This window comes from Oncorhynchus mykiss, chromosome 20 (assembly GCF_057628025.1).
Source record: "Oncorhynchus mykiss isolate SJ-2025 chromosome 20, ASM5762802v1, whole genome shotgun sequence".
Lineage (NCBI taxonomy): Eukaryota > Metazoa > Chordata > Actinopteri > Salmoniformes > Salmonidae > Oncorhynchus > Oncorhynchus mykiss.
In genome coordinates, this window is record NC_143041.1 from 8,811,827 (window position 1) to 8,825,513 (window position 13,687).

At 41.6% G+C, this 13,687-nt stretch overlaps 1 protein-coding gene across 2 annotated transcripts; it reads right to left on the reverse strand.

Moving 5' to 3' along the window:
- Positions 1–2,604: 2,604 nt before the first annotated feature.
- On the reverse strand, positions 2,605–12,471 carry LOC110499219 (uncharacterized protein C16orf52 homolog B). 2 transcript variants are annotated; one of them, XM_021576212.3, is made up of 3 exons: positions 11,588–12,471; positions 4,470–4,682; positions 2,605–3,449 (listed from the first exon to the last, which is right to left on the reverse strand). In XM_021576212.3, exons 1-3 carry the CDS (start codon positions 11,691–11,693, stop codon positions 3,265–3,267), a joined length of 504 nt encoding a protein of 167 aa, XP_021431887.1. In that variant the 5' UTR covers positions 11,694–12,471; the 3' UTR covers positions 2,605–3,264. The 2 variants fall into 2 exon arrangements, with proteins under 2 accessions (XP_021431887.1, XP_021431886.1); XM_021576211.3 differs by having other exon boundaries at positions 11,579–12,432.
- Positions 12,472–13,687: the final 1,216 nt, after the last annotated feature.

The following is a 13,687-nucleotide window of genomic DNA, read 5'->3' on the forward strand; positions in this document are numbered from 1 at the left end:
TACTAACAGTTTACTACACAACATACACTTAGTATTACTTTCTTAGCTACAGTATACATATCTTCCTGGCATCTTACATAATTTATGCAGCAGCATACAAGACATATTTGGACTCACTTTGTTGTGCTGTGCTTACATGAACAGGAAGGTGGTGTTGGTGGTCTTTCTTGTGGGCAAAATTTGTCATCAAAACCTGTCATTCTTTGGATTTATGGGGTTTTCAAGACAACTGGGAACTCAGAGGAAAAAAACAAGGTTGAATCATGACATCAGTGATCTTCAGGTTGGAGCTCTAGAAAGAGGCCTGAGTTCCTGACTTAGAATTCCGAGTTGGATGACCGTTCAAAACGCATCTTCCCAGTTGTTTTCAATGTGGCAAAGTCATGCTGGATTAACAGCATGGCCAATGTGTTCAACCTTTTCTGGCCCATGGTGTTGCATGTGAATGTTTATCCTTTTAAGCTTGTAAAAGAGACCCTTAAACCCAGACATGGACCACACACCCTCTCCACTGAATAGCAGGCTAGTGATTGCTTTGCAACACTTGCAGTTAGCCACTGATTCCTTCCAAACCACTCAATGTTGAATTTGCGATTTCCAACTTGTTGTGTAATGTTTATGTCCAATATCCGATGAGCACCGATCATTTTTATCTATCATTTGAAAAGGATTTGCCAGTAGATGTTCGATGTGATTCATGCTTGTTCGTCGCTTGCTAGCTAAGATTTTGAAAGTATGATGTTGACATGATCAGTCCAATCAAAGCTACGGTAGATATAACGTTATTTTACGTAATTTTATCTGTGGCCAATGACCTTGAGCCTTCTTGGATGGGCACGTATAATGTAACTCCATGGCAGCACCCAATGGGCTTAAATGTTCGAGCTCCCCTATTCAGATTTTGCGGCGACGTAGTGTTCCCATGAGTGACAGAACACTGAGCCAATCACGGCGCAACTAGCAAACATTACAAACCCCTACTCTCTTTATTTTTCACTGGCTGCCCCACCACCACAGAAGGCACTGAGCTAGACTGAAACACCAGCATTTTGGAGCTGCCTTACTCAAGAAAACAAAAAAGAGACCATGTATGTGGCGTTATTAACTCAATGATTTTTTTTTTACATTGCAAACTGATATGTGACACATATTAATGCCAAAATAACATGCAAAGCAGGCAACAGCAAACATGTTTGCTAAACAAGTGGGGCTCAAATCAGAAGGGGCCCTGCCCTACATTTCTGATTGAGCAGACCTATGCCGTGCTTACTGTGAATGTGATCTCAGTGGACGCTGAAATAAATAAGCTTTTAAAAGGTGCATAGCTGGCAAAACGCAAATGGAATTAATCCCAGCCAAGGACACAGCAGCTTACATAAAGTACACAACAAAAATAATCATCCAAGATTTAAGTGTTCCGCAGGGCTGATAATAGCAGTGGTTGTGGTGCGCTGTGCGTGGAGGGAAGGTCAGAGCAGAAAGGCTTTTGAATGACTGCTGCTTGACCTTTATCAACAGTGGGCCAGTGGGAGAGAGAGGTAACCTTCTCAGCAGCCCAACCTTGTCCCTGCTTGCCAGTAGCTGGCTCTGAGCTGTGCTTTGCTGCTCTATAACCAACCTGGTCTCAGAGCATTTCGTATTATTCTTTACGTAAATCCGAGACACTCATTTTAGTATGATGTGTCAAGAACCAATTTGACTGAGCTTGAAGAATTTTCAAAAGAATAATGGGAAAAAGTTGCACGATCCAGGTATGGCAAGCTCTTAGAGACTTACCCAGAAAAACTCACAGCTGCCAAAGGTGCTTCTAGAAAGTATTGACTCAGGTGTGTGAATACTTCTGTAAAATATATATTTCTGTATGACATTTTCTATGAATTTGCAAAAAAATCTAAAAACATGTTTTCACTTCATCATTATGGGCTATTGTGTGTATCCATTTTGAATTCAGGCTGTATGTACTGTATCAACAAAATGTGGAATAAATCAAGAGGTATGAAGGCACTATATACATCTACACTCTAACTAAACATTTAAAAACATATTTGTAGTGTGTTTTAAATGAAAATACATTGGTTTTCTCAGAAAATCCCAATTTTTGTCACCCTGATCTGTTTCACCTGTCTTGTGCTTGTATCCAGCCCCTCCAGGTGTTGCCCATATTCCCCATTATCCCCTGTGCATTCATACCTGTGTTTTCTGTTTGTCTGTTGCCAGTACGTCTTGTCTCGTCAAGCCTACCAGCGTGTTTTCCCCATACTCCTGTTTTTCTCTCTCTACCCCGTTTTTCTTGTTTTTCCAGTTTTGACCCCTCTACCTGCCCTGACCCTGAGCCTGCCTGCCGTTCTGTACCTTACTGTCTCTGCCCTGGATTACCGACCTCTGCCTGCCCTTGACCTGTCGTCTGCCTGTCCTGTTTTGTTAATAAACATCTGTGATTCGAACTGTGCATTTGGGTCTTATTCTGAGTTGTGATAATTTTGGCATGTCCCATGTCATTTTTGTCCGACTTAAAGATTTGAACCCACTTAACATCCCCAACTTTCCCCAAGTGTTCACAACCAATGTAAAGCCCTAATAACATTTGTTGCTTTGACAAAGTGATTTCTGAATATGTATTATTTATTTCATTTGATTAGTGATTCATGTCCTTCAGGTTTAAGGTCAACCCTGTTACGTCAACTGAACTCTCGTTTAAATATGGTGAAATGATTCCTTTTTAAATTATTTTTTTCAAAAGGAGTTGGAGAAACATGTTTCTTATGACGTTAAAACGTGCTTTTTATGACAAAATGTTAAAATTAGGTGAAATAAAAAGTTACACTACCCAAAAAGGCACTCTATTCGTGGAACAAAACTTCTGTGTTCACTGATCTGTGAAGGGACTGGATAGGTGTCCATTCCTCCCATATCTATGACCACAGACAGGCTAGTGCCTACTACCTGTCCTATGGGACCAGGGCTAGGGGCTGTAGAGACCTGTCATCCAAAGGTAAATCAGAGAGTTCCACAAACACAGAGAAAGTGTGTTTCTCACAGTTCCTATTTTTCCCTTCCAGGCATCCATTTTCAAACGTCATGCTGTCACGCTGCTTGCTTAGCCAGTACCACTTCCTCACGATTTGGCCCATACCTGGCGTGAACTCAGGACCTCTGCCTTACAAAACACACGTAGCCGCCCTCCTTAAGCGTCTTAGCCGATGGCGCCACCTCAAAAGCTAGCTAATGAGGCGACGCAAGCGGGACACTTAAGTGTCCAATATGTCACCCAGGCAAGCAGACCTTTCCTGCAAACAGTAGTCCCACTATAGTGAAAAATATAGATAGGACAAAGAGTACATATGAGGACCCCACCACTGTGTTGTTGGGTAGTTTATAAGGCTGTCCCCCAACCTCATCGATGTAAAATCCTATAGGAAATATAAGAGCCGCCATACAAAACAGGATCACTGTGGAGGAGAGAGAAAACATTTTAGGAAACACAGTCGTCTTAAAAACACTATTCACAATGCACACAATTTAGGGAGCAATATCTCTTACAACATTGAAAAAATAGGCAGCAACAGTGTACACAATGTCAGGCTAAATTCTATATTGCGTTTTCATCGGCATTGTAGCCTGATCTAAGTGACATACTGTATGTCATGTTATCATGTAGTGTGAATAGTCTGAATACCTAAAACCACACAGTTGTGTCTAGTCATTAAGATCAATAACTCCCAGAATAAACTAATTCAGACATTACTCACCCCTCTGATATCAAAATAGACCATAATATCAAAATAGACCATAGATATTTAACAATATATATCTTTACACCTGAGCGCTCAACAAAATCAATTTACATTGTCATATTACATTGTCAATACTTTATTATTATACCTCAAGGTCACTTTTGCCCAATAAAGATTCAGCTAAAATAACCTATCAGAGTATAATAATAACAAAGAATGTTATTCCGTCATATCCCTTGGACCACTAAAATCCCTCCTACTGATTTTAGGTCTGCTAATAGCAGCCCCATGGTCTCTTTCCCTCTTAAAATAGCAACAGACCCATTTACTGTAGCCTACGTGTTCAAGGAGCCACTCAGCACAGACACAGTTACTGTACCACACAAAAGCTTTTCCTAAAATGAAACCCAAGTGACATTAATCTCAAATCCATTCGCTAACATCCATTAGTGATATAACAAGAATCTTAAGGTGCTTTGAAGCTGTAGGCCAACTAATGGCTATGCCTCAAATGACCCTGGCCTATTCCCTAGTCTGTACTACTTTAACCAGAGCCCACATAGGGGATAATGGGGGGTTATGTCTGGCCCCACTCATGAATGAAAGGGTTGTTGGCTAGTTTCTGTATTTATCCTATTGTGGTTTTTGTCTCTTTGCCGTCACTGTAAACAAGAACTGGTTCTCCATTGACCAGCCTGGTTGAATAACCGTTACATAAGTCAAAATGAAACATACTCCCAGTGAAGGCAATCCAGCGGGCGTAACGAGTGGCTTCACGGTACCAGTGTGATAACACTAGCAGGCCGCAGGTCACCGTGAGGGAGATGATGCCCAGGATGATGAAGAAGAGGGTGGTGACCCACTCTGGGGGCAGCCGCGGGGGGATACAGGTCCGGTCACGACCGTGGATGGTCTGGCACTGCCGCACCAGGCCTACCGTCAGGGAACCTAGGGAGAGAGAGGGAGAGAGAGACAGAGATCAGTCAGGGTTAGATCACACACAACCAGCAGTCCCGCTGTCAGAGCACCTACAGAGAGAGTTCTTAATCACATAGACACACAGAGGGAGAGTATCTTTCATCACACACAGAGCAAACTCTCGCCGGTCAACTGTGCTGTCCCACCACAAGATGTACACATTGTTTTATTAGAAGAAGCATAACCCAGAGAAGCAGATTGCATCAGTTGTGAAATATCCCTCAACTTGTGATGGTGTCACCATTAGATAAGCTAAGATCTGTATGAGGCATGACGGCATTACATCACGACTGGACTAATGACCTCCCTGGTGACACCGGTTTCCACTTCCGGTCCCGTGTGACCACACAAAGTAGAGCTCAAGGAGGGTTGGTATAATAACAAGGCTGAAGAGTGGGACTCCTAGGCCCTGAACCAATGCCAGGGGTCCCTGAGGAATCAATCAATGGCGTAAGACTCAGATGGCTTAGGACCAGAGCCCCTGACACCACAGAGAGAGATAAGATAAAGGAGAGAGAGAGAAGAGAGAGGGAAGAGAGGCCTTACATCAGAAAGTAACTTACTGCCTAAGAGCCTCTGCTCTCCTGCCCCAAAGCCTGGTGGGTCCAATTATGTCAGTTAGTTAGGCCTGTGAAGACATAACGCTTTCGACAACAACAAGATTGTATACGAACTCCACCCTTCCTGTCTGTCCCTGACCCAACTCAGAATACAGTGGCAAGAAAAAGTATGTGAACCCTTTGGAATTACCTGGATTTCTGAATAAATTGGTCATAAGATTTGATTTGATCTTCATCTTAGTCACAACAATAGACAATGTGCTTAAACTAATAACACACCTATTATTGTATTTTTCTTGTCTATATTGAATACATGATTTAAACATTCACAGTGTAGGTTGGAAAAGTATGTGAACCCCTAGGCTAATGACTTCTCCAAAAGCTAATTGGAATCAGGAGTCAGCTAACCTGGAGTCCAATCAATGAGATGAGATTAGAGATGTTGGTTAGAGCTGCCCTGCCCTATAAAAAACACTCACAAAATTTGAGTTTGCTATTCACAAGAAGCATTGCCTGATCTAAACCATGCCTCGAACAAAAGAGATATCAGAAGACCTAAGATTAAGAATTGTTGGCCTGCATAAAGCTGGAAAGGGTTACAAAAGTATCTCTAAAAGCCTGGATGTTCATCCATCCACTGTTGCTACTCTCCCTAGGAGTAGCCGTCCTGCAAAGAAGATTGCAAGAGCATAGCGCATAATGCTCAATGAGGTTAAGAAGAATCCTAGAGTGTCAGCTAAAGACTTACAGAAATCTATGGAACATGCTAGCATCTCTGTTGACGAGACTACGATACCTAAAACACTAAACCAGAATGGTGTTCATGGGAGGACACCACAGAAGAAGCCACTGCTGTCCAGAAAAAACATTGCTGCACGTCTGAAGTTCGCAAAAGAGCACCTGGATGTTCCACAGCGCTTCTGGCAAAATATTCTGTGGACATTCTGTGGAGTTGTTTGGAAGGAGCACACAACACTATTGGTGGGGAAAAAAGGCACAGCACACCAACATCAAAACCTCATCCCAACTGTAAAGTATGGTGGAGGGAGCATCATGTTTTGGGGCTGTTTTGCTGCCTCAGGGCCTGGACAACTTGCTATCATCGATGGAAAAATGAATTAAATTTATCAAGACATTTTGCAGGAGAATGTAAGGTTATCTGTCCGCCAATTGAAGCTCAACAGAAGTTAGGTGATGCAACAGGACAACGACGCAAAACACAGTAAGTTAAAGTCAAATCAATAACAGAATGGCTTCAACAGAAGAAAATACGCCTCCAGGAGTGGCCCAGTCAGAGTCCTGACCTCAACCCCATTTAAAATGCCGTGGCATGACCTTGTGAGCGGTTCACACCGGACATCCTAAGAATATTGCCGAACTGAAACAGTTTTGTAAAGATGAACGGTCCAAAATTCCTCCTGACTGTTGTACAGGTCTGATCCGCAACTACAGAAAATGTTTGGTTGAGTTTATTGCTGCCAAAGGAGGGTCAACCAGTTATTAAATCCAAGGGTTCACATACTTTTCCACCCTACACTGTGAATGTTTACACGGTGTGTTCTATAAAGACATGAAAATGTATGATTGATTGTGTGTTATTAGTTTAAACAAACTGTGTTTATCTATTGTTGTGACTTAAAGAAGATCAGATCAAATTTTATGACCAATTTATGTAGAAATCCAGGTAATTACAAATGGTTCACATACTTTGACTTGCCACTGTATGTCAACTCAGCAACACTCAACCCCCTCGTCAGCTATTAAGGACAATTCACCCGTATAGATTTTTAAGAGAGAAATATAAAATTAAATCATTGTTTCTCATGAGGCGAGCAGTTTGCCAGCACCTTGTCATTTCCAGTGGCTCGGGACGAAGCGGAGAGAGGAACAGAGGCTTTGGCAGAGCGGAGAGAAGAACAGAGGATGGAGAAAGAGCGGCTAGAGGAGAGAGGAACTAACAGTGGCCTTGGCACAACCATTTTTTATCTATTGGATTAGAGAGATGGATGGATATGAATTTAGTAATTGGACAGATCGGTCCAGTCCTGCTGAGACTTACAAATACCCCATTATGGCTCTGAAACAAGAACATACTGTACATCACTAAAGAGGGGAGGGGAGGGGAGGGAGAGAATGAGTATGGACTTATATGATGAGCATCCCTCAAAGGTTTAAGGACATAGTATACTGCCCTTGATGTGAGTATGCTGCCAAAGATTGGAACTGTGTCCTTAGATGCCAGCACTGAGGCTTAGTAATAGCAATTTAGTGATTTGCCATTCGGTGCTCAGTATGTAAAGCACAGGACGCTCCTGAGGGGAGGACGGCTCATAATAATGGCTTGGATGGAATGTTATCAAACACATAGAAACCATCTGTTTGATGTATTCTATATTCCATTTATTCAGTTCCAGCTATTACTATAAGAAAATCCTCCCCAATTAAGGTGCCACCAGCCGCCTGTGATGTCAAGACACAGTGTAAATGTATGTAATGTTGACCACAGCTGTTATGCCATGGCTATTGACATAGCATCCTAATTAAAATAAAACAAATGTAAAAATTAATCAAAAAAAATTCATCATTACTAAACTAAACTAATGTGTCATGTTTCCTCACTCATTATAGTGGTCCAGTTTGCTTCCCAATGACCAGAATCACAAATGAATGGAAGATTAATAATATAAGAACAGCCCTGATACAGATCATGTTATAGTACCGGACAGAGATCTGAGTGGAAAACTTCCCATCAATGGTGTTTTTTTACTTTAGCTGATTTGTTTTGAAGATAAACCCTTTCATTAGTTTAGATACAGTTGAAGTTGGAAGTTTACATACGCTTAGGTTGGAGTCATTCAAACTCATTTTTAAACCACTCCACAAATTTCTTGTTAACAAACTATAGTTTTGGCAAGTCGGTTAATTTTTCCAACAATTGTTTCAACAATTGTAATTTTTCCAACAATTGTTTACAGACAGATTATTTAACTTATAATTCACTGTACCACATTTCTAGTGGGTCAGAAGTTTACTGTGCCTTTAAACAGCTTGGAAAATTCCAGAAAATTATGTCATGGCTTTAGAAGCTTCTGATAGACTAATTGACATCATTTGAATCAATTGGAGGTGTAACTGTGGATGTATTTCAAGGCCTACCTTCAAACGCAGTGCCTCTCTGCTTGACATCATGGGAAAATCAAAAGAAATCAGCCAAGACCTCAGAAAATAAATTGTAGACCTCCACAAGTCTGGTTCATCCTTGGGAGCAATTTCCAAACGGCTGAAGGTACCACGTTCATCTGTACAAACAATAGTACGCAAGTATAAACACAATGGGACCATGCAGCCGTCATACCGCTCAAGAAGGAGACGCGTTCTGTCTTTTAGAGATGAACGTACTTTGGTGTGAAAAGTGCAAATCAATCCCAGAACAACAGCAAAGGACCTTGTGAAGATGCTGGAGGAAACAGGTACAAAAGTATCTATATCCACAGTAAAACGAGTCCTATATCGTAACCTAACATAACATAACATAACCTAAAAGGCCGCTCAGCAAGGATATGAAGCGGCCACTGCTCCAAAACCACCATAAAAAAGACAGACTATGGTTTGCAACTGCACGTGGGGACAAAGATCGTACTTTTTATATAAATGTCCTCTGATAAAAAATAGAATAAAAATAGAACTGTTTGGCCATAATGACCATCGATATGGGAGGCTTGCAAGCTGAAGAACACCATCCAAATCGTGAAGTATGGGGGTGGCAGCATCATGTTGTGGGGGTGCTTTGCTGCAGGAGGGACTGGTGCACTTCACAAAACAGATGGCTTCATGAGCAAGGAAAATGATGTGGATATATTGGAGCAACATCTCAAGACATCAGTTAGGAAGTTAATGCTTAGTCGCAAATGGGTCTTCCAAATGGACAATGACCCAAGCATACTTCCAAAGTTGTGGAAAAATGGCTAAAGGACAACAAATTCCAGATATTGGAGCGGCCATCACAAAGCCCTGACCTCAATCCTATAGAAAATGTGTGGGCAGAACTGAAAAAGCGTGTGCGAGCAAGGAAGCATACAAACCTGACTCAGTTACACCAGCTCTGTCAAGAGGAATGGGCCAAAATTATTGTGGGAAGCTTGTGGAAGGCTACCCAAAACGTTTGACCCAAGTTAAACAATTTAAAGGCAATGCTACCAAATACTAATTGAGTGCATGTAAACTTCTGACCCACTGGGAATGTGATGAAAGAAATAAAAGCTGAAATAAATCATTATCTCTACTATTATTCTAACTATATCCTGTCATGACACAATATTTCCCTCTCTTTAGCAAGCTTACACACCCATTCCATAGCTTGTCAATGATCTAAATACTACTTTTTGTTCCTAGGCACTCTTGGAGGCCATTTCTAATTCTTGGGACTGTTTTAGATGCGTACCACATCAGGCTTGTCTGATTGCCAGGGCTTTGAGACACAGGGAGGTGTGTGTGATTGTGGGCCAATGTCTGTAGTTAGTAAACACTTCCCCATGCAGCCCCAGTCAGTCCCCTGCTGCTACAGACTTCACTACAGAATACCTGCGTAACAACCAGGAGGCACGTTAGTATAACTCACACACCTCTATAAACTTGTTCAAAGCTTCACCTCCTGGATAACTACTTAGAGAGAGGTTTGCTGTCAACAAATAAACCATAATGCTGACTTTCCAGGATAAAGTTCAGGGGATGAAAGAGAGACTTTTGGATTTATAATAACATTTTCCAATCTGATGATGTCATTGTCAACATCTTCTTATCTGTGAGCAATGAGCATCAACATCTGGGTGCTGCCAAAATGCTAGACTGGCAAATTAACTTAATTGGCAGGAACAACTAGATCTATGCATTTATCCATTTCACATGAACAAAACAATATGTTTGGACCTCAGATATACAAACAGGGCCTTCCAGTCAAGGCAATTTCCTTGATAATTGAGTTGTGAGTGCTTCATCTGAAAGAATTCTACCTCCCAGCGGACCTCATCAGGAAAGACTCCACCCTTCTCCATTTACAAACAATGCTTCTCTCCACCTGGTAATTACTAGCAGGCAAATTAGGCTGGAACAAAAGGCTTAACCCTGCTTGATTTCATACCTTCTCTGTTGTGTGGGATGAAAGGAGGAAGTCTCACAAGGGAAGTCAAGCATGTTTCTGTTCCTTCTGTGCATTGTATGTTCTACCTGAATGCTAATGGACTGCTATAAATTGTACATTTTCAGGTTTGCATAAATTCTCAATGTGCTGGGCACATAAGACAGTTATAACATTGTTATAACCATGTTTTAAAACCTCATCATCATTATGTGATGTTGGTGGTCTTGTGGGAGGGAAGTGGGATATTATCTCTAGTTTGGTCCTTCCTATGTTTTAATTCTTTGTCCCGGTGTACATGATGTATAAAAACATAAAAAAGTATGATCACAAATTATACCGTTAAAATCTAAACACAGGACTCAATAAGTTACATCTTCCTACCTCACACCAACCAGGGGAAAATGTCACCCCATCGTTTATGCAGTAGGCCACAGCACAGAACTACAATCTGCTGACTACAGCTGTAGCTAAAGGTCACCAGCTCATTCCAAGTAGCCTGTTTTGTAGTTGTAGCAACAACAGCAAAAAAAGCAGTAGCCTACCTTTGCTGCTGCACTTCACTTTAACATGCCCTCAGACTGGTGACTGTAGATGAAATGCCAATGCCTCAGTGTGTCTGTGTCAGATGCATATAACAGACAGAGAGTGAGTGGAGAGCTGAACAGACCTCCAAGGGCATAGCTGGATAAGTGGCACTCACTTCACATCGCTCAGTCTGACACACTATTTGTCAACGGAGGTGAGTAGCTGGTACAGGAAGGCGTATATGCCTTGAAGGGACATGGGGTATAGGAGCATGGTGGGGCGGAAAAGTAGAGGGCAGATCATTTATCAGCAGCTGTATTTTGGAGAGTGATGATGTGGATGTAGGGAGAAAGAGAGCAGGAAGGCTATAAGTGTAACACAACATTTAGAAGGTCTTAGATGAGGCCTCGGTACATTCGGAAGCTCCCTTGACCTGTCAAGAGAAAGGACACCAGAATGCCAAAGTGTTATATTTGGAAAAAGTGTGATTCAAAAAGTTTGGCCAATGTGAAGTGAATTTCTAGAGGAATAGGGTGTCAATGCACATTATTGACAGTCAGCTGTAGCAGCCTAGATGCCAATGGTAGACAGATGGTGTGTGCATGGCTGTCAAGTAAATAGTCAATTGAGTTAAATTAGCTCACCTAACTTACCAGCTGCATCTCCTGTGTTGATCCAGTCCGGATTGGCAATACTGGCGATAGCAAAGATATCAGCTGCTAGAAAGAGACATCCTGATATGACGGAGAGTTTATCCATTTCTCAGACGTGGATGCTCTCTTCTCCTTTATATTGAGTCAAAGAGGAAAGTCTCCTCTATCTCGCCCCCTCCAAGGGCAGATAGGACAAAAGAGATTCAGGCATGGATTTCAAGGTCCCATATCAATGTTTTGGTCATGCCCAGTGGATGTATTGTCATTGTCCTCTTGGTAGAAGGGCAAGCCTCTCATCTTCACGCAGCAGTCCTGGTGTAGGATTTATGCAAAGCCGTTTCCTTTCATTGCCTTATAACGATCGACCATGGCCCTGGCTATGAACGCCCACTGTTTCACCCATTACCATAGCTCAGTATCGCAACAGGGTAGCTTATGGTGTCAGGAAAATATATTTGAAAGATGAGTTAAAGGAAAACTCAAAAGTTCTGCGACCATTTTCGCCGAAATTATGTTATTTAAGAGATGCTTGCAAGAGTGCATATTATACCGCTTCTTTCCTGTGTCCGTTTATCTTCTCCATCTGAGATGTCTTCATTGCAAACAAATGGAAATTCCATAAAATACATATATTGTATGCAATGGTCAGATTTCATAATCTGCCAATACTCCCTTCAATAGAAATACCGTTATTTGTCCCTCCTGCAATGCCCGTCAGATGTATCCATTCGAGGTTACAATGTAGCCTGCAATGCCCGTCAGATGTATCCATTCGAGGTTATAATGTAGCCTAGCAATGTAGTGAAGGGGGAATCAGCTCAATGGAATCAGCGGTAACAAAACTCGCTGTTCTCTGGCAATGTGAAACAAGCGACATTAAGGTCACGTGATCATTCGGCAAAATGTCTAAATAAAAGTCCCCCTGAAAAAATGTAACACGACTGTTACAAGATGTTTTTCTGATTTATAGTTTAAAGTGACTTAAACATGTATTTATTCATTTAAAAAAACTAACAATATATTAACGAAATAAATTAACAAATATCTATTTTCTGTCAATATTTTTTACTATAATGACACAACAATAACATCACTGTTGCTGGAAGTTTTAATCGTTTTAAACTATTTATTTTTTATTTCACCTTTATTTAACCAGGTAGACAAGTTCTCATTTACAACTGCGACCTGGCCAAGATAAAGCAAAGCAGTGCGACACAAACAACAACACATAGTTACACATGGAATAAACAAGCGTACAGTCAATAACAAAATAGGAAAAAAATCGATATACAGTGTGTGCAAATGAGGTAAGATTAGGGAGGTAAGGTAATAAATAGACCATAGTGGCGAAGTAATTACAATTTAGAAACTAAACACTGGAGTGATAGATCTGCAGAAGATGAATGTGCAAGTAGGGATACTGGGGTACAAAGGAGCAAAAAAACTATATGGGGATGAGGTAGTTGGATGGGCTATTTACAGATGGGCTATTTACAGATGGGCTATGTACAGGTGCAATGATCTGTGAGCTGCTCTGACAGCTGATGCTTAAAGTTAGAGAGGGAGACATGAGTTTCGAGCTTCAGTGACTTTTGCAATTCGTTCCAGTCATTGGCAGCAGAGAACTAGAAGGAAGGTGGCCAAAGAGGAATAAGCTATGGGGGTGACCAGTGAAATATACCTGCTGGAGCACGTGCTACAGGTGGATAGATGACGGGTAGATGACCTGGAGCCAGTGGGTTTGGCGACAAATATGAAGCGAGGACCAGCCAACGAGAGCCTACAGGTTGCAAGTGGTGGGTAGCATATGGGGCTTTGGTGACAAAACGGATGGCACTGTGATAGACTGCATCCAATTTGCTGAGTAGAGTGTTGGAGGCTATTTTGAAAATGACATCGCCGAAGTCAAGGATTGGTGGGTTGTCAGTTTTACGAGGGTATGTTTGGCAGCATGAGTCAAGGATGCTTTGTTGCGAAATAGGAAGCCAGTTCTAGATTTAATTTTGAATTGGAGATGCTAAATGTGAGTCTGGAAGGAGAGTTTACAGTCTAACCAGACACCTAGGTATTTGTAATTGTCCATACTCTAAGTCAGAACCG